At 47.2% G+C, this 20,230-nt stretch overlaps 1 protein-coding gene across 2 annotated transcripts; it reads left to right on the top strand.

Annotated features, from left to right (window-relative positions):
- Positions 1-630: 630 nt before the first annotated feature.
- Positions 631-20,113, top strand: LOC118216068 (phosphoinositide 3-kinase regulatory subunit 5-like). Of its 2 annotated transcripts, none has more exons than XM_035397080.1 (18): positions 631-769; positions 7,230-7,339; positions 8,810-8,910; positions 9,219-9,287; positions 9,847-9,985; positions 10,549-10,618; positions 11,190-11,364; positions 12,139-12,307; positions 12,653-12,721; positions 13,131-14,038; positions 14,282-14,407; positions 14,790-14,918; positions 15,657-15,750; positions 15,966-16,042; positions 16,738-16,831; positions 17,447-17,529; positions 17,936-18,051; positions 18,566-20,113. In XM_035397080.1, exons 2-18 carry the CDS (start codon positions 7,240-7,242, stop codon positions 18,720-18,722), a joined length of 2,676 nt encoding a protein of 891 aa, XP_035252971.1. In that variant the 5' UTR covers positions 631-769; positions 7,230-7,239; the 3' UTR covers positions 18,723-20,113. The 2 variants fall into 2 exon arrangements, with proteins under 2 accessions (XP_035252971.1, XP_035252970.1); XM_035397079.1 differs by having other exon boundaries at positions 632-769; positions 7,227-7,339.
- Positions 20,114-20,230: the final 117 nt, after the last annotated feature.

The following is a 20,230-nucleotide window of genomic DNA, read 5'->3' on the forward strand; positions in this document are numbered from 1 at the left end:
ATGAAATAAGGTGTTTACATAGCACAGTAACGATGACTTTAAGATTATTTTTTGGCTGGGCCAGCCCTATAAACGCGAATGTCTGTGACTGACTGACTGACTGAGTGAAGTTACACCATTGGTCGTATCGACACTACCGCTGACTATCCCTGTAACAAATTGGCCACAATTTCACACACCCATACACGGTCCAGCCATATACTAGGCTTTGACCTGGTCTTGTTTACTTATGGTTCTATTTTCTCCTGCTCTAGAAGAATCCCTGTGTCGGCTGATTTTCAGTCCAACCAATCCACCTTAACTATGGTTATTGAAAACGAGGTTTAAGATAAATTTCTGCTGAAAGAAATATTCACTCTCTTGTATCTTCTTGTTAAAAAAACAAAAAAAACAACTGCTGCTTATACTCTCTCTCAAAGGAAGTGTTAAAGTTCGATTCTCAACACTGGACCTACTTAGAAGGTCATACGTCTGCTGTCTTCACGTTTAGTCAGCGCTAAGATAAACCCCTCCCCTGGCTTTCCACATCAGCAACCTCCATCCGTGCTTTTTGTACACACTTCAGTCCAGTTCCTGTTTTGCTACACGGGCGCACACGACCTCGCAGGGAGATTTACGTACTCGGTTCGGAGGGTTTAAGCCGCACGGTTGTGGAATGCTGTCGCGCGCATCTGCCACTGCACGCCAGCAGCCGGATTGAACCGAGAAAGCTTTCCGGCTACAGCACAAAGAGATGCCGACGTGTGCGGGACATCCAGGAGAGGTTCAGGTAACAATTAAGCGCCACTTTCTGTTCGCTCCACAGCACTTAAGCGATACCGTAGCATACTTCTCTGGTGAACACTCGGACCAACACGATGTTTCACTGGGATGCTGTTAGTCTCAAGTGCCGGATAATTTTCTAAAATGCTGAATCCAAGCCACAACAAGCAATGTTTTGTACCGTTGACCAGATACATTTCCTGTGTGATTAATTACCCCGAAAAGTTCTTCAGAACAATTGAAACGAGAACCAGGAATGCTTGATGTCCCAGGGATCTGGATAGGTAGCCTGCCTCTCCCTGGTGACCACAAGAGGAACCGTGTAAATCATTTGAACACCAGTCTAATATCAATGCTCATTGGATGCAGATGTGTGCATTAATCATTTCTGCATTTTATTTTTCTATTAATGCACTATCACTGTCGTGCGGTGCAATCGTAACAGAATTGTTTAGCTCATCTCGGAATATTGAACACGGAGAATGAAACAAAAGAGAAAACTTAGTCGCCAAAAATACGTCTGCACGAAGCAGTTGTTCCAAGTGGACGTGCTATTATAGTGATAACGGGACAGTAACGGAAACGAGTTCCGATTATTTAAATCGCGTGGGCTTTTGATCTGCGCAACGGGGACGGTCGTGCCGAGTCGTTCCTGAAGTGCACGACGGCCAAAGCAGAACTGCCGTCATGAAAATCAGCACAAAACTTTTTCAGGGCAGCTTCGCGTTTACCCTAAGTATGACTTGTCTCCTTTGAACTGAAACTCCGTTAGTTCATCCATCATCAGCGCACTTTTCTTTGCTACGTTCGTACAGTCATCTGTTGCACAGGTACATGCGAAATCGAAAACGCTGCAAACGCAAGCGTGAGACTATTATAGTCGTTGTGCTTTTTATGTTTTCCTGGAACCCACGAGTGTAATTCATCTGTAAGCAATTTCGCTTTAGAATTCAGTCCAACGGCTCCATTTCAGCCTCGCACGGTTCTGTTTTAACGAATATCCAAAATAATTACTGGGAAAGGACCGACACGTTGTCGCATACGTGGCTACACTTAAAGCTGTTTTGCACCTGCATTTTTAAAGACATCAAACACCTTCAACAACTCTAACATATCGAAATATTGGCTGTAAGCCTAATGAAATCTGACACACACAGTGGTGCCCAGGGCCAATTTTGAGGAACCCTGGGCTTACTGCGTGCGTTCACGTGCAAACAGACGCGACCATATCCCGCGGGAAGGGGTGCGACTCTTAAAGAGTGCAGCATGCCTTAATATATAGGCTACGTCCCACTGACAGATCCACATTAATTACTGCCGGGCAGGTTGCACGTTTTCCTCTTTTTCCGTTAACCGTCTTTTTTTTTTAACAGTGTCTCTATAAAAATGGTTATACAAAGAAAATTGAAGTGTATCAGATGACGTGACCTGCCGGAATAACGCGGTCGTGGGGACAGCTGTTGCGAACTTCGTTTCTATACCCCGTTGCAGCTGTGCACCCACATCCATTGTTAAAAAAAAACCATTCTTCTGAGAGATAGCGCAAAGCCAGCCGCCACTTCCTCCCATTGGGCAGTCTAGCAGCTCCGCGCAGAAATGATCCTGGAGGAGTGCGCTTGTAGTCACAGCAGGTCTGGCCGGGGAGCCATCGCAGCACGCTCGCGGCACTTGTGCAGGGGCGCGGGATGGACCTAACCCCCACCCACCCGGAGCGCCGGCTGGAAGTGGTGCCATTCCATGGGAGACCATTGAACCACAGACAATAGATCTGCACCTGTTTCCCTGGCAGGTCGGGAAAGGGTTCTTCCTGTTTACGGTCGTCTGGGAAACAGGATCAGAAAAAGGACCTTTCATACATACGCTTGTGCTGCAGCAGATGAGCCTCAGGCTTCATTGCACCGCTTATGAATTACATCACAAGCGGCCAATAAGTCATTATCGTTATTACTCGTGCGCTTAATAGGCCGAGTCTCAGTAAGAATCTTCTGTCACCGTAAAATCAGCAACCAATGAAGACTTAAGAATCCAGGTCAGGTGACATAAGTGCAATCAGCTCTTTTAATTGATAAATTAAGTGCTGAGTACACCTGAAGGGCACCAGACCCCGTGGCCCTCCGAGACCCAATTCAAGGCCCCATGGGGTGGAGGTTAAGATGAGGGACAGGGAGAGGAAGAATTACAGTGTTTTCGTGTAAAATCTGACATGTTTGCGGGTGTTTTTTGCGGCAGCTTCTGGAGAGGAATCGGTTCCCTTTAACAAGTTCTGTTTAATTCCTCTCCAGAGCACACATTCATCCACTCTGACCAGCCGTGTTTCCTCCTTGTGACGTTTGCATTTGTTGAAATGTCATTCAGTGAAGGATGTTCAGGAACCCACCGCATCAATGAATGAGATTTTTTTTTTTTTTTTTAAATGAATGCGGCTTATTAATACTTAATAAAAAAAGAAGTTTTATATTTCCATAGCTGTGGTACAGAGTCCATGTAAACCACAGGGATGTCCCAGTTCAAAAAATATAGTCGGAATTCAAAGAATTGATATTACTGTGAGGCCATCGTCTTTACCATGCTGTGAGGCTAACTGAATACAGTCGAGGGTCCATTACCTCACACAGACTAAAGAGTCTGTGCCAAATGAATCCCTGGCTGCTAAATTCTTTCATGTAACTTTAGGCTAATGGCTAATGTGACGATCTTGATTTGTGTTATATATGCGTGCGCGACTGAGGGACACGAATGGGCGCCGCAGTGGCTAATCCAGAAGGTGCCAGAGCCAGCCATGGCCGGCCGGCCGGCCGCCCCACAGTGCAATTGCAAATCATTAACATCGACCAGAGATGGGAATCTTTCAGTTGACTAGGATGTCATTGCACAGTAGCGACCCCTGCTGGTCGAATGGACACCAAGAATGCCGCCTGTTTAGGCTGCATGAGTGCCTCCCTCTGACGTTATTACCGGCATTTAGCAGACGCTCTTATCCAGAGCGACGTACATTGTGTCCAGATATACAGCTGGATACATACTGGAGCACCGTAAGTACCTCGCTCGACAGTACAACGGCAGTGTCCTACCGGGGAATCGAACCTGCGACCTTTAGGTTACAAGACCATCTCCTTAGCCATTATGCTACACTGCCGCCCGTTTCTGTGCCAGCCCAATATGCGGACTGTGGTGCGACAAGAAGCGCTGCCTTCACGGTGTACTTCAGAGCCGGGTACATACCTTCCACCCGAATAGATAGTGGAGATTGCAGCAATGAGCGCTCATAAAATACCATTGAGCATTGGGAAAACTGGGGAATGAGAAGTGGTAAAAAGCATAAAAAGTTACCTAACGAAATTCAATTTGGGAGATGCTGGTGTTAGTTGTTAGAAATCCCCATGCTGATTGTATTTGCATGACTGTTGATCAGGGGGAAACTGAGATGTCCGGTTGGCTTACCGGTAGACACGCGTGGTGCCGCGTCACCAGAAAATGTTTGAAAATATTTGCAGGAAAAGTAGTGGATGTCATGTCGACGCCTCAGCAGTAGCATTAATACCATGTAGAAAAAATGTGGGAAAAGTGGCGTCTTGCGATGAGGTTGGGTATCGTCAGAGCCGAAGAAGGGATTTTGGAAAAAAACAGACGAGCGGAGATGCACAAGGAAATGGAGAGTTATTACTCCTCTCTGAACCTGCTTCCTGTGTACTGCCTGAAGCAGGGACTGCCATTCATGCATTGGCCCACACGGCCATACATACCTCCACCATTAAGTGCAACTCCGGATGCAAAATGCCCCTAGTTTTCGCGAGACCATGGGCTGCCAAAGAAAGACATTCAGTTTGGAACGGAATACCGTCCCATTTCTTTACTCAGTATTTGCCCTTGATTTTTCAACTGAGGCTTGGCTAAAAATATCCGAATCTGTTTCTGGAAATTTGTAGACTTTTCACCACTGAAATATCTCTTAATGTTTATCCATAGTGTTTTCATATGATTCACAATATTACTCAGCATATGAATGACTGAATGAATTAATGAATGAATGAATCATTGCATTTATATAGCATTTTGCTGAACACTCAAAGTGTTTACAGTGATGAGTGGGAACTCTCATCGCCCACCACCAGTTGGATGCCCCCAGAATTTAACTAGCTGTGGGAATTATCTGATTCACTGTGTGTATTGGTGACGCTGCATTCTGAGCAGTGATTTGATGTTTTGAGCTTTGCGTGCACGTTTCCTTTGAGTGGTTTCTCCGAGGTGGTCAGTAATGCCCCCCCCCCCCCCCCCCCCCCCCCAAAACCCCCGACCACTGGCAAAACCAGGGTTTCATATCCTCCATCCGCAGCTGGGCAAGGTATCATGCTATTTCCATTCATCAGCAGAACAATGACGGCATCCTCCCTGTTCACATGCACAACGCCCCCCCCCCCCCTCCCCAACACCCCCCCACAAAAAAAGATAAAAAAACAAAAGCCAATCATATGGTGCTGTGCCTCATTCGAAATACACATGAAAAGCAGGCAGAAAACAGGTCAAAGGTCATGCCATCTGCCCCAGTCAGAGCTCTGGCCGTTCGAGCACTAACCTGGGTTTGGCATACAGTCTGTTGTTCTTCAGACCAGTCAGAGGTGAGGGGAGTTGAAATAAGAGCCCATGCAGGGGGGGGGGGGTTGTATGATATCACCACCTTTGACCTTTAAAACTTTAAATTAAGCATTAACATTACATTACAGGCATTTAGCAGACGCTCTTATCCAGAGCGACTTACACAACTTTTACATAGCATTTTACATTGTATCCATTTATACAGCTGGATATATACTGAAGCAATTTCGGTTAAGTACCTTGCTCAAGGGTACAACAGCAGTGTCCTACCCGGGAATCGAACCTGCGACCTTTCGGTTACAAGTGCAGTTCCTTACCCACTAGGCTACACTCCGTCCATTAAGGTCAGGGGATCAAAAAACACTCCAAATATTTAAGTTTTCAAGAAATGAATCGACATTGAAACGGCTGTGACATTCCACTACGAATTGAAGTTCTGTTTCTGTTTCTGAGCAGATTTTGCTTTTGGACACTGGGTATGACGAAAACAACGACTTAGATTGGTCTCCCCCGTCTCGTGTCAGTGTGAGTCAGTGTGGGTCGGTCACAGGACCAGATGAAAGGAGGAAGGGAAAACATTTTTGCAGTGGGCCGCAAAAAAGGAAGTGACTCTTCCATTCATTCCATCTCCGTCAGTGCTTCAAATCTTCTGAAGCATCTGAAGAGTGAAATTAAGTCTAAATAGAAGTATTTCAAATACACATCTATACATCAGGTCTGGTATAAATGTGACTAGGCCTGTTACTGGTTCTGCTCCCTCCCTCCTCAACTCCCCCACAAAGCCCCCCCCCCCACCCCCAACACCCCCTTTGCACGTTGTTCAATCCAGCTTGTGCCTCTGAATCATTCAAGAACTAAAATTCCACAGCGCATGCAAAATCGGGATGGTGGTGACACTCTCGAGTGGCGCAAGGACTTCCACTGCTGCCCACATCTTCAGCCCGTCTGACATCATCGATGATGTAATCGGCTGTGCCAAGTCTTTTTGATTGCTCACTTAAAAAAAAAAAAAGAAAATTTATATTTTGCAACAATTTCTTCACAGTCTTCAGTGAAAGTGGCTTTATTGCACAATGAAGTGCAATGAAGCAGAAAGTGACGGAATGACCATTAGCCATGGTGCACTCCAAATAAAACCTGTTAAATAACATGCCTAATTTGCATATTTGTTGTGTTTGCCCTCTAAACTTAAGACCCTTGAGACAATCTCACTCGAAGGTTCACAAATGCTACATCTGGAATGCTATCCAAGTCACTGCTGTTTTGACTCTGAAGAAGACGCAGTAGCGTCGAAACGTTGCTCGTGTTTGTATAACATATCAGAGTGTGTTCATAATTTGTACAAAACTGTTGCAATAGTAAAACCTTGCCTCGAATGCAACTATAATTGTAGGCCTTAACTGTACTTTTATTTTTACATCGCCACTGGTTTTCACACATCAAAATGATAATAGATTGTCCTATGCCTTTTTGTACCTGAACGTGGAGGAAATTATGCTTTTGTTTCGCAAGTGAATAGCCTGCAATTTCAGTGCCACCGCTGACTGCATGACTGCTTATTATTTTCAGATTCTCATGAACTCTCTACAAAAAATATTAATAAACCCCCCCCCCCCCCCCTTCAGTCTGTTTTTCAAAACTTTTCTGCCTTTAAAATTTAAAATTTTCCTCAGGGAACTGGGCCAAGTGGGAACTCCCTAATTTTGAGAGAGAACATTGCCCATCAGTTCATTCAGAAGAGAGGAACATTTATGAGACACAATGGCAGTTGGGAAATTTTAAAGGCAAAAAAAGGTTTTGAAAATGAATTGAAGGAGGCAAGTCTAGATGGACTGAACAGCTTGTTTTCTTTTGTCTTGTGATTTCTCCAGCAGCTGAATTAAAATGGAGCACACTTCTTGCAGGGAGGATCGTATCCACCACGCCCTAAACCGCTGCCTCCACGATCTCAGCTCCGCCCCCTCCGCAGTGCATTCTGGGAACGGTAGGTTTGGCTAGCCCGACCTTTAGCGCCAGAAGTTGATCAGCTGGTTACTATAAAGAATTGTGCCATTGTCCAAAATCACCGACGTCATAAGAATTTCCACTTCATGCGCACGTCACCATTTAAACCACAGATGACATTTTCATTGGCCATAGATGGGCGATGGAAATGAATGGATCTCATTAGATAGACATTGTTTTCAAGGCTTTGTCACTAATTTTGAAGAAAAATATTGAAATGCAGAAGTTCTTGTGAATGAAACCTCTCCCTGATAACAGTTCTGTGGAAACGAGAAGTATCGTTCGAGGTTTACAATGGCATCTTAATTCAAAAGAGGAACTGGACAGGCCCTGGTTGACAGCGATGGTCCGTAGTGGTGAACTGTTGTTACTGCATGAGCTGCTTTCTCACTCACTCTGAGTCAGAGTGGTAGGATGGTAGGATGCTGTGGTTTCTACACTTTCTGGGCATAGCCAAAAAAAAAATAATGATAGTAATCTAACAATTACAGCCATTTGCTTTTCAGAAGTTCCTTCAAAAGGTCCTTCAAAAACAGCTGTGATATAGTACAAATAATATCACAGTTATTTTTGAAGGGCCCGTAAATAAGGGCCATTGTGCGTATATCTACATTACATTACAGGCATTTAGCAGACGCTCTTATCCAGAGCGACTTAAACAACTTTTACATTGTATCCATTTATACAGCTGGATATATACTGAAGCAGTAACGGTTAAGGACCTTGCTCAAGGGTACAACGGCAGTGTCCTTACCCGGGAATCGAACCTACGACCTTTTGGTTACAAGCCCAGTTCCTTACCCACTGTGCTACACTCCGTCCATATCTGTTTCCCCAGCGGAAGTGTACAGGGCTGTGTGATTGACGCGGATTATACATCTGCTATAAACACACCTGACACTACCCCTCTGTGGGGGGGGGGGTTTATCGGGGGGGGGGGGGGGGAAGCCAGGTCAAGCCTTCGCGTGTTTTACTCGTGAGTGCCCGAACGCATTCTTTAACCGCCGCGGCGTGGACGCGACAGGAAGTGAAGACGCTGACACACGCAGCCTGACAGGAAGTAAGTGGCACACGGCGTATGTAGAGTGCACAGGGGCCGTGGGGGGCCTGGAGACAAGCTGGGAGGAAGATGGGAGTGGGGCTCAGCCAGTGTCAGACCCCCCCCCCCCCCCCCCCCCCCCCCCCCAATGCATTATATTACATTACATTACAATGCATGCACACAGACTGCATTGTAGTGATCCGGTCATGGTGCAAGAACAGCTGCTGGGTTGCCCTTAAGCCTGGTTCCTTCTGAGGTTAATGTTGTTCTTTTCTTTGTTTCTGTGGTGTGTGTGTGTGTGTGCGCACTTTTGCATGTTTGTGTGTGCACGCACGTGTGTGTGTGCACGCACGTGTCTGTGTCTGTGTGTGCGCGCACTTGTGCGTGTGTGTGTGTGTGTGTATTTAGCTGGCCTCTCCATGAATCATTGGACCCTGGAAGAGCTGGTGAAGAGAGACCCAGAGAACTTCCTCATTCTCCTGAAACAGATCCTAAGGAGAGCCAAAGAGGTAAAAACAAATCTCCACTGTTCTCAGATGTCTCTCCACATTTCACAACCACCCCCTTCCCTATTTATCTCTCCACTGGACGGTCCAGGGATCATTTATTGGTGACATAAGCTTGGACCAGTGATTCTTTGTTTCTTTGTTGTCTCTCATCGGTCCTTTTCAACTGTTTGCCATCAATAAATTTAACATGAATTCTCTAGGTTTTCAGAACAATTTAACATGAATTCTCTAGGTTCCCCCCCCCCCCCCTCCATTCTGCCCTTACAGTGCACAGCCTGAAATGTGGCTGTGTGCCCCTCTGCTCACAGGTCCAGGACCAGTGCCAGTATGAGCTGGTGGCTCCACTCGCCCTCATCTTCTCCTCCGCCCTCCTGCGGGTAAGAACCCGCCTTCGTGCTTCGCAACATCGCACAGGCGACAGGCCGACGAACATAAATTTTGAAAATGAATATAAATAGTGTATATAACAATAGTAGATTGAGTTCATGGTGTGCTTTGTACCATCCTATAGCAGCACAGTGCAGTGGAGATGCTCATCTCAAATACACACATTAAGTAGCACCTATGTGGGTGAGCCACAGCAGCCATTTTGCACCAGAAATCACACTGAACGCAACACACGACGAGTACGGATGACTCTCAGCAGTGCTTGTTGTGCTTGGGTCTCACACAAGCATGATGCCTTCCGAGCAATGCTTGTTATTAACTCTCACAAAAAATATCTCACAAAAATCTTCGTCGCATAGAAATCTTCGTGATGGACCTCCTCTCGGAATTTCCCAGGCCGCCATCAGCTCCTGTGCATTTATCCTCTGCCGCTTTCCTCACAAATTGAAAAGAACATTCGCCAACATATTAATATTCGCCAACGTGTGAGGTCAAGTCCCACAAGTTGGCTGTATGTTTTTACAAACGCCGTTTTGCATTCGATTTCAGACCCCTTTCCTCCCTCCGCACTGCCCCCTGCTGGCGCACGCCTGCGAGGTGTTCAGCGGCTTCCTGTCCTGGCCGGAGCCGTACGGCGGGGTGTGTCGCGACCTGCTCACCGTCCTTCGCCTGGAGCTGAGGGCCCCAGGTAGCTCCGCCCCCTCCCACAGACCATGTGACCTTTTAGGACCGCCCCTCAGCCTGCTCCCTGCTGTTCCCAGGGTTCATAGCACAGGTGTAGGACAGGCTGGGGGTTTATCGGGCGCTAACTGAGCGCTAAGCTGCTGCGAATGGATGTTTTTTTTTGTTAGCATTTATTTAGAAAACTAACTAAAAATAGAAATCACCAGTTTTTTCACAAGTTCATTTTTAGTTTATCTGGGTTACTTTTAATTAATCTTGTCTTTGTTTTTAATCTTGCTTTTATTTGTTCTTGATTCTTGGTATTTATGATTGCATTTTTATTGACAATTTATTGTACTGTTGTTTGTTTATTTTTAAATAATTATTTTTACTCTATCATGTTTATTATTTCTCTGAAGCACATTTGACTGCACATTAGTTGCTATCTAACTAAAGTATTATTAATGTTGCTGTTACTGTTGTCATCACTGATGTCATGTCCATTTTGGCAGCAGTGTGGACGCATGACAGTCTGTCCTACTCCTAACCCTGTTTTACCCTCCCTGGTTCTGCCTCTCCTGTCCACAGGCATCTCATACCACAGACTGGTGAGGGAGGAGCAGGGCATATCCGCAGCTGGCTACCGCTCCAAAACCCTGTGAGTCAGGCAAGACAGGAGACCCAGGCTGTGTCTGAAACAGCTTACTGTCGAGTAAATAAGTCGAGAGGCCACAGACAAGCATGTGGTCTCCTCCAAGTCATGTGATGTATCGCACCGCAGTCAGGCTCACGCAGACATGGGTGCAATGTCCCAATCAGCCAGTAAGGGGTCAGTAGAGCACCATGAGAAACTATCACCCCAGCAAGCTGAAACTCTACGGGGCCCCTCGAAACAGTGCTTTAACAGGCCGAGATACCCAGCATGTACTTCTTTGCATTTATATTTGGGAGTATGCATGCCTGTTTGTGCTCACGTGTGTGTATGTGTGTGTGTGTGTGTGCATGTTTGTGTTTATGTGTGTGTGCGTGTGTGCATGCGTGCATGTGTGTGTGCGTGTGTGTGCATGCGTGCATGTGTGTGTGTGTGTGTGTGTGTGTGTGTGCATGCGTGCATGTGTGTGTGTGTGTACATGTGTGTTTCTGTGTGTGTGTGTGTGTGTGTGTGTGTGTGTGTGTACATGTGTGTGTGTGTGTGTGTGTGTGTGTGTGTGTGTGTGCTCTGTGGTTAGGACGGTGCTGCTGATGGACCCAGCGGATGTACCCCAGGAGTTCCTCTCCGTGTCTGAGCAGATGAGCGGCCTTCATCAGGCCCAGCAGGACGTCCACATCACCCTCATCAAACACGCGTACCAGGCCGGCCTCGGGCCCCAGCGCCCTCTGTCCGCCCTGCACCATGCCCTGCAGGTAGGCCACGCCTCCAAGCACCCTCCGTTTCCCCCCTGCAACCACAACCTGCAGGTAGGCCACGCCCTCCTGTAGAAGAGTACATATTTCAAATGCTTTATAACCTGGTCAATGATCAAATATGCAGATCCCTGAGAATTTTAAATGAGCAAACAATGGAGCTGAAACATATCGTCATGTCATGACAGAAGCATCTTGTTCTGAATATTTGTGAAAATAAGTTTCAATGTAATACTTTTTGGAATACATTTAAAAATATTTACGTGATTCTACAACTTGTGGACATGGCCATTGATAGGTTTAAAGAATTCTATGAGTGCTCAGGAAGGGGTGTGACCAAGGAGGATGCTTGTGGCGATGGATGCCATGCGTCTAAATGACTACTTATTTAAACTGTGATATAGCTCCAGAAACTGCTTTTGCCAACTGGAGCCTCCAGCAGATGGGCAGTGGTGGGAATGGAAGCCATTTCATTACATTACAGGAATTTAGCAGACGCTGTTCTCCAGAGCGACTTACACAACTTTTTGCATTTATTTTCGATTGTTTTACATAGATTACATTTATACTGCTGGATATGTACAGAAGCAGTGCATGTTAGGTACCTTTGCTCAAGGGTACAACGGCAGCGTGCTAACCGGGAATCGAACCTGCGACCTTCAGGTTACAAGAGCAGCTCCTTACCCGTTATGCTACGCTGCCGCCCCAGGTTAGGGGGGGGCTGTCCATCTGGAGACTCAAGGGGGCCACTGTCCCGTCTCCCTTGCTCCACAGTCAAAGAGCCCGGAGCAGCTGGAGCAGCTCTCCTGCGCAGTGACGGAGGTCCTGGAGGCCTGCGCCTCCATGGAGGAGCCGGAGGAGGCCAGGGGGTGTCTGGTGCGGGGCCTGGAGGACCTCTGGGAGACCATCGGGGTGCAGGCCTCAGACAGCGGGGGATCTGACGGTGAGACAGGATATGACACGCATACTGTGCTATAGAGTTAATAAGGATATGACATGCATACTGTGCTATAGAGTTAATAAGGATATGACACACATACTGTGTCATAGAGTTAATAAGGATATGACACGCATACTACGTTATAGAGTTATTAAACATGATTGACACTGTCACTGGTGTAAGTGCAGGCATTGCCACTATTTTCAACCTTCATAATTAGATTTTGTCAGAATTGTTGGGTTTTTGGGGGGATTATTATTATTATTATTTTTGCCAGCCTAAGTGCTCTGATTGGTTGATTGCCATCACAATGATACAACTGTTGATTGTTTGTCTCTCTACATTCAGGGGTGCTGCAGACACTGGCGTTGCCCATTGCCAAATTTCACCTGCACCTCTGGGATAACGACAATTTTGGTAAGGAGTTCTCTCTTATATGTCAGTGCTTGTGTGTTCAGTTTTGTACCACGGTTGTGCAGCCTTTTGTTTCCCTGTTGGAATATGAATTGACCAGTTATTTTCAGCAACCTTGTTGCCAGAAACCTGACGTTTTGAGCTAATGTTGAGTTAATCTGTTTCTTTATTTTCATGTTTTTCACCATTTTGTTATTTTCATTTAATTTCACTTCTTAATTTGAAAAAGTTGAAAAATATTTTTTATGAAATTTAAAAAAGCTATACATGTACTGACGATTCTGGCAGAATCAAGGAAAGGAAAAAGAAAGGGATAATAAAGGAAATAAAATCTGCTCATTATGAACTGATAATGTGTACAGTGGCGTTTTTACGCTGGAGTTCACACCATCCTAAACACCCCTCTTCTCAGACTCTCTGCCTGACCTCCTGGAGAGGGAGGGTATCCTCACGAGCACCCCAACCCCGCCTGAAGAGGAGGAAAAGGAGGAGGAGGAAGAAGTGGCGGAGGATGAGGAGGACGGGGATGAGAGGCAGGAGATCGGTGAGGACATAGAGGAGGAGGCTGCTTCGGACATTTGGGCGGGACACAGAGACTCCACCCTCTCCACCACCTCCAAGGACTCCATGTTCTCCACCTCCTCCGCCGCCTCCTCCTCCTCTTGCTCCGCCCCGTCGCGGTGGTCGGGGGTGTCGGGGGCGGACAGCGACTTCTGCGAGGACGCGGAGGACAGCCCGCCGGAGAGGAGCGCCCCGCCCCGCCCCCGCCTAGGACGCCACCTCTCCAAACTCCTCAAGTCCCGCAAACGGGGCGGGGGCGGGGGCGGGGGCGGGGGCAGACCCCTGTCCCGCGCCAACAGCCTGGGCTCGCCCGAGACCAAGGGCCACGCGGAGAAGCGCCACGCCCGCTTCGCGCGCTCCAACTCGCTGCGCCAGAAGGCGCGGTCGGGGGCGGGGCTCGGGGTGGCTCCGCCCCTCCTCCACCTCCTCCCGGCTCCGCCCCCGCTCCGGCTGGCCTGCAGCCGGAGGATTCCCGTGCTGAGCTGCGGCGGGGCGGGGCGGGGCTGGGAGGAGGAGGAGGAGGAGGAGGAGGGGCGGGGCTGCGGCTCCACGCTGCGGCTGGTGGTTTTCGGGGGCGACCGCGCCGCGGGGAAGGCCGCCAGGGCCTGCGCCCGACTCACGGCACGGGACGGCGTCCTTCCCGCCCGGGTTCAGCTCTTTTTCGTCCCCGTGGCCAGGGGGTTCGGCCGCGCCCCCGCCGAGGGTCCCGGCACCCCCGAAAAGCAGCCGGAGAGCCCCCCGAGAGCAGCAGCGAGGACGGTGAGCGTTTCGGGGGGGGGGGGGGGCGGGTGCGTACAGTGCTTTCTCTCCCATACCATCTTTGAAGGTGTATTGCAACCCTGCACATGATATAATACGATATACTTCCCGGCAGGATGACTTAAATATGTTCTTTGGGAACTTTTCAAAGAACGCAAGATGAAAATAAGGGTAGTGGTTTTTTTAAAAAAATGCCTTCTTAAATTATTTTGGAGTACATCCCCTGACACCCTTTGCCCACAGGACGTAGCCACGCCCGGCGTTGATGACATCACTAACGACATCGCGCAGTTCTTGGGAACGCTGGACCCCTGGTACGAGCGCAACGTGCTCTCGTTCCTCGACCTGCCTGTGGGGGTCCTGTGCCAGGTATGCCTCAGCACCCTCTCCCACACTTTGACCGAACACAAAAAAAAAAACAAGCTTTTTTTTAAAAAAAAAAAAAAGTCTGGCTCCGTGTTTTCAATCCGAACGCTCGGACATGAGCGGCGTTCCCGCTCGTCCTTGGAAAGCTGCGGGGCGTGCAGTCTGTTTTGTTGTTACGGAGCACTTAGTGATCGATTTAAAATCTAAAACGCCTGTGAACCCTTCTGCGGCTTTCCAAGGGCAAGAGTGCAACCCGCTTACGGTATGTTTGTGAAGCCCTTTAAAAAAACCACCGCAGAAACTGTGGAAGCTCCTGATCGTATGAACTGAACTTTCCACCGAACTGCATATTGACGTTTTATTTAATGGATGTTGTGTTTTCCAGCAAACCCCCAAAGCAGAGACAGACGTGCACAGCAGCTCCAGGGAGCCACTCCCCATATTTGCAGACCTGCTTCTGCACTACTGTCGCCAGGGAAAACAACCCATTCTGGTGCAGCTTTACCAGGCTGAGGTGGGGCCTGATTTCAACCCAAACACAGGCTTACTGAACACAGTGGTGTCAAACAGGCTACTGAACACTGTGGTATCAAACACAGTCCTACTGAACACAGTGGTATCAAACACAGGTCTACTGAACACAGCTGTATCAAACACAGGCCTACTGAACACAGTGGTATCAAACACAGGCCTACTGAACACAGTGGTATCAAACACAGACCTACTGAACACAGTGGTATCAAACACAGTCCTACTGAACACAGTGGTATCAAACACAGACCTACTGAACACAGTGGTATCAAACACAGGGCTACTGAACACAGCGGTATCAAACACAGGGCTAGTAAACACAGGGCCAATAAAGATTAAGGCCAGGGTCGGGCTATTTTTCCAATTAGGCTCAACCTTATGCTGTATCACGATGTGCAGGTGATGTATTTGCACTGTGTAATGTGTAAAAGTCTTCTAGTTCACTGTGTGTGTGTGTGTGTGTGTGTGTGTGTGTGATTGGTCTGGAATAGGGCGGCAGTGTAGTATAATGGGTAAGGATAGTGTAGTAAATGGGTCTTGTAACCTAAAGGTTGCAGGTTCGATTCCCGAGTAGGGCACTGCCGTTGTACCCTTGACCGAGGTGCTTAACCTGCATTGCTTCAGTGTATATCCAGCTGTATACGTGGCTGCAGTGTAAAATGCTACTGTGTAAGTCGCTCTGGATAAGAGCGTCTGCTGATTCCTGTAATGTAATGTGCAGCTGACCCTGGCGGGGGGTGAGAGGCGGACGGAGGTGTTCGTTCACTCGCTGGAGCTGGGCCACACTGCTGGGACCCGAGCCATTAAAGCCGCAGGTGAGTCTCCCCCCCCCCCCGTCCCCCCCCCGTCCCACACCACAAGCTCCCTCTACCGCCGCTGCCCCCTCTGACCCACAACACGAGCCCCCCCCCCACCCCCCCCCCCCCCCCATCTGCTCCCTCTGCACAAGAACATCTGCAAAATGGCTGAAGCTGAATTTAATGTGCAATGTAACCCCCACCCCCACCCCCACCCCCACCCCCACCCCCAGGTGCAGCCAGCAAGCGCTTCGGGGTTGTCGGAGATCGGGAGGCTGTCCCGTTAACGCTGGAGATCCTTTACAACCAGGTTCGTGGACGGGCTCGCTGGGGCAGCACTACCTTAAAGATGCTCAGCTTCTATTCTGACTCAGGAAAAGGAGACTCGGGGGGATGTGAGGTTTTTAAATTCATAAAAAGAGATTTTTCAACCATAGAAAAGCTTTCAGGTGGAGTTCTCTAAGGAGAACGGGGGGAGGGGGGGGGGTGCATTAGTTGGAAATTAGCTGCAGATAAATCAACGCAATGATATCAGCAAATATTATTTTTTTTGCCAGTAGAACTGTCGTGCCTGGAACAGCTGGTCACATCATGTAGCAGAGACAGGCGCCCTTGTGATGTTAAATTCCAAGCTTCCAAGCTGGATGCTTAGAAAAAGAGGGTTCGGACAGTAGCTCCCTTTCAAAAGCGCTGATTTAACCAGAAGGCACTAATGCTAACGCGTCTCAGAGATTAACTCCTTCGTCAGAGCTTAAAGACAGGGTGATCAGAACAGGTTATCAGGCTCCAGGGACGTCATCAACAGTGGGTACCCTCCATTGTGTTGGTAAATGATGGGCCTAGATGGGCTGAATGACCTGCTCTCATCATTATGTATTCTTATGTTCTTTTAAAAATAAAAATAAACAACGCAAACAAGCATGGCGCTGGGCTGCTACACGAAGGTCATAGGTCATGTTCCCGACGAAGGTCATAGGTCATGTTCCCATCTTCTTGCGTCTTTAGGTCACCGTGAGTAGGAGGAGCCGGTGGACCCAAGCCGATGTAGTGTGCACCTCCATTAACCTGAGCAAAGCCTGCAAGAGCCTGGAGGATCAGGGTGTGTGAGCGAAACCACATCACATGTCTGTCAGATTTCACCGAGAAACAGCGACTGATTCATACATGAAGCAGCAGGCAAAGTCAATTTTTTTCAACTTCAAGGTGCTTTGTTGCCATGACAAGCAGTGTTGCCAAAGCAACAGCTACATAGTCTTGTCCTGTAATGCGACTATTTTGTAATGTTGTCGTAATGTATGTTACGTATCGCGATACCGTTCTTCATCCCGTAACATGGCTTCAGTTTACTGTGTGTGTTCAGTTTACTGTGTGTGTTCAGTCTATGGTGTGTGTTCAGTTTACTGTGTGTGTTCAGTCTACTGTGTGTGTTCAGTTTACTGTGTGTGTTCAGTCTATGGTGTGTGTTCAGTTTACTGTGTGTGTTCAGTCTACTGTGTGTGTTCAGTTTACTGTGTGTGTTCAGTCTACTGTGTGTGTTCAGTTTACGGTGTGTGTTCAGTTTACTGTGTGTGTTCAGTCTACTGTGTGTGTTCAGTTTACTGTGTGTGTTCAGTCTACTGTGTGTGTTCAGTTTACTGTGTGTGTTCAGTCTACTGTGTGTGTTCAGTTTACTGTGTGTGTTCAGTCTACGGTGTGTTTTTGGGTTTGTTCTTAGGCTCAAATACAGAGCGGCTGCAGATGGCCGTAACCGAGGTACGGAAGAGGCAAAACTCCAAATCCAAAATGGGGTACAACCAGGTGAGAGAGAGATGCTGGAATCAGACCGGGGTCACCCTAAATGAAATGCGTTCAGTGTGGCTGGGACAGGATAATAATAATAATTGTTGTTATTTTAATTCCAGAATTGGATGCTATTCTCATTTATTCAAGAATTTAGTCATTTCTGTGTATTTTAAACTACATTTTAAAACTATTTTAAATTCAGTCTTACTGGCAGTAATAATTAATGTATTACTGTATTAGTAAGTTGTAATCATATTTTTTATTTATTTATTTATTTATTTTGCATTCTCTGTATGTTAGTATTGGGTATTGTCTTCAGTATTCATGTTTACATGTATGGACCGAACCGACAGAAGGAATTTACAGAGAAATACGTACAATTAAAGAAATGTCATTTTTAAATTCAATCTTTCTGCTTCAGCACCTGTCCACCACCGAGGTGAAAGTGGACCACGTACAGGTGAGCAGCGCCAGCAGCACCACCTTCGCTGTGTGCTTGGACCAGGACGAGAAGAAGGTGCTCCAGAGTGTCACCAGGTAATGTGGCATAGAGTCCAGCCTTGTGTCGCTTCTGCTTGCCTCTCGTCTCTCAATTGCCAAGTAATGAACATGTAAACATTGTTTCGCTTCGTCAGTGTCTTTTAAATTGCTAAGAGGGAACACAATTATGTGTGTGCGCATGTGTGCGTGTATGTGTGTGATTGTGTGTGTGTGTGTGTGTTTATGTGTGTGTGCGCGTACGTGTGTGCATACATGTGCGTGCGTGCGTGCATGCGTGTGTGTGTTTGCGTACGTGGTGTGTGTGTGTGTGCCTGGGTGCGTGCGTGCATATGTGTGTGTTTTGTGTGTTTGCGTACGTGTGTGTGTGAGTGTGCATGTTTGCGTACGTGTGCGTACGTGTGTGTGTGTGTGCGTGTGCGTGCGTGTGCGTGCGTGCATATGTGTGTGTGTTTGTGTGTTTGCATACGTGTGTGTGTGTGTGTTTGTGTGTTTGCGTACGTGTGTGTGTGTGTGTTTTACTGACCCCTGTCCCTGTCCTGGTTCTGTGCAGGTGTGAGGTGTCTGTGTGCACCAGGCCTGACGGCTCTGAGTGGGGGCTCCGCACAGACCCGTTAGAGCAGACTCCTGGCCCCCCCCTCCTCCCCCCCGACGCTACCTGCTCGCAAGTCTGCCTACCCTTACTCAGCTTCTGCGGGACACGTCCCTGAGACTCTCAAACGCAAAAAAAAAAAAAAAAAAAAACCATCTGTGGGAATATCACGGACGAATTGCAACACACCCTTCGGTCTTCGGTCACGTGAAGACTCAGCCTCGAGACCACAGATCAGTCGCTGTACTGTAACAGGGAAATGGATGAAGAAAAGCCACAGTGTCAGGTCTCGTGTTGAGCAGGATTAGCCAGAGATCCCTGTGTGCGACAGCGGAATCCAAAGAACACATCTGATTTCATGCCTGAAGGTTCAAGCCACTATTTCCCACAAGGAAATACTGTTTCCTACAGCCACACACATATTTCCTGTTGCCACGCACATATATCCTGTTGCCACGCACATATTTCCTGTTGCCACGCACATATTTCCTGTTGTCACACACATATTTCCTGTTGCCACGCACATATTTCCTGTTGTCACACACATATTTCCTGTTGCCACACACATATTTCCTGTTGTCACACACATATTTCCTGTTGTCACACACATATTTCCTGTTGCCACACACATATTTCCTGTTGTCACACACATATTTCCTGTTGCCACGCACATATTTCCTGTTGCCACGCACATATTTCCTGTTGTCACACACAAATTTCCTGTTTCCACACACATATTTCCTATTTCCTGTTGTCAAACACAGATTTCCTATTTCCTGTTGGCACACACATATTTCCTGTTGCCGCACTCATATTTCTTGTTGCCAAACACAAATTTCCTGTTGTCACACACATATTTACTATTTCCTGTTGTCACACACATATTTACTATTTCCTGTTGTCACACACATATATTCTAAGTGTGTCACATGTGCAGTAACTTCAAACTGTAAATGTTTGTGGAAGACCTGTAGCACATCTGTTTAGCTATTATGATACTTGTAAGCATACTCCATTTCAGGTTTTTTTCTCTCAAACCCATTTAGTTCTCTTCTCCCTCTCTCGTTTGTGTCAACAGGGACATTGCACTGAATTAAAATATGATGCACTTTTTTCTTTTTTTTCATGTTCAGGTCTTGGGTTCTTGCATGGAAGGCTATTTTCAGAGACAACTGGAGGGCTTTTCATTTTTGACATCTTGATCTTTTCAGAACTGTGAAAGCTGAAATAATCTTGGTACATTTTGATCCTGAGATTGTACAGCCTGTCTGCACAGACAGGAAATCGTTTGTTATTCAAGGTGGTACGTGTCCAAAGTAGAGCGAGACAGTGTCTGAAACACCTTTATGTCCAGTCTGTTTACTGTCATTTTAACAGTTTGTTTCATCACAAAACGTTTGTAAATTAATTGTAAAATACTGTTGTGCAATGTCATGCAACAAAAGACATTCCACTCAATGACTGCAAAAAATGTACAAAAAGTATGAATATATGGATTTTTATTTTTAACCTCGTTTGATTAATTTTGTTAAAGGTGTGTGTGTGTGTGGCCTTTGAAATAGGTGGGTGGAGGTTGTTTCATAGTTTTGATGAGAGAATATAGCCTGCAAAAAAAGTTCAGCCAGG

This window comes from Anguilla anguilla, chromosome 17 (genome assembly GCF_013347855.1).
Source record: "Anguilla anguilla isolate fAngAng1 chromosome 17, fAngAng1.pri, whole genome shotgun sequence".
Taxonomy (NCBI): Eukaryota; Metazoa; Chordata; class Actinopteri; order Anguilliformes; family Anguillidae; genus Anguilla; species Anguilla anguilla.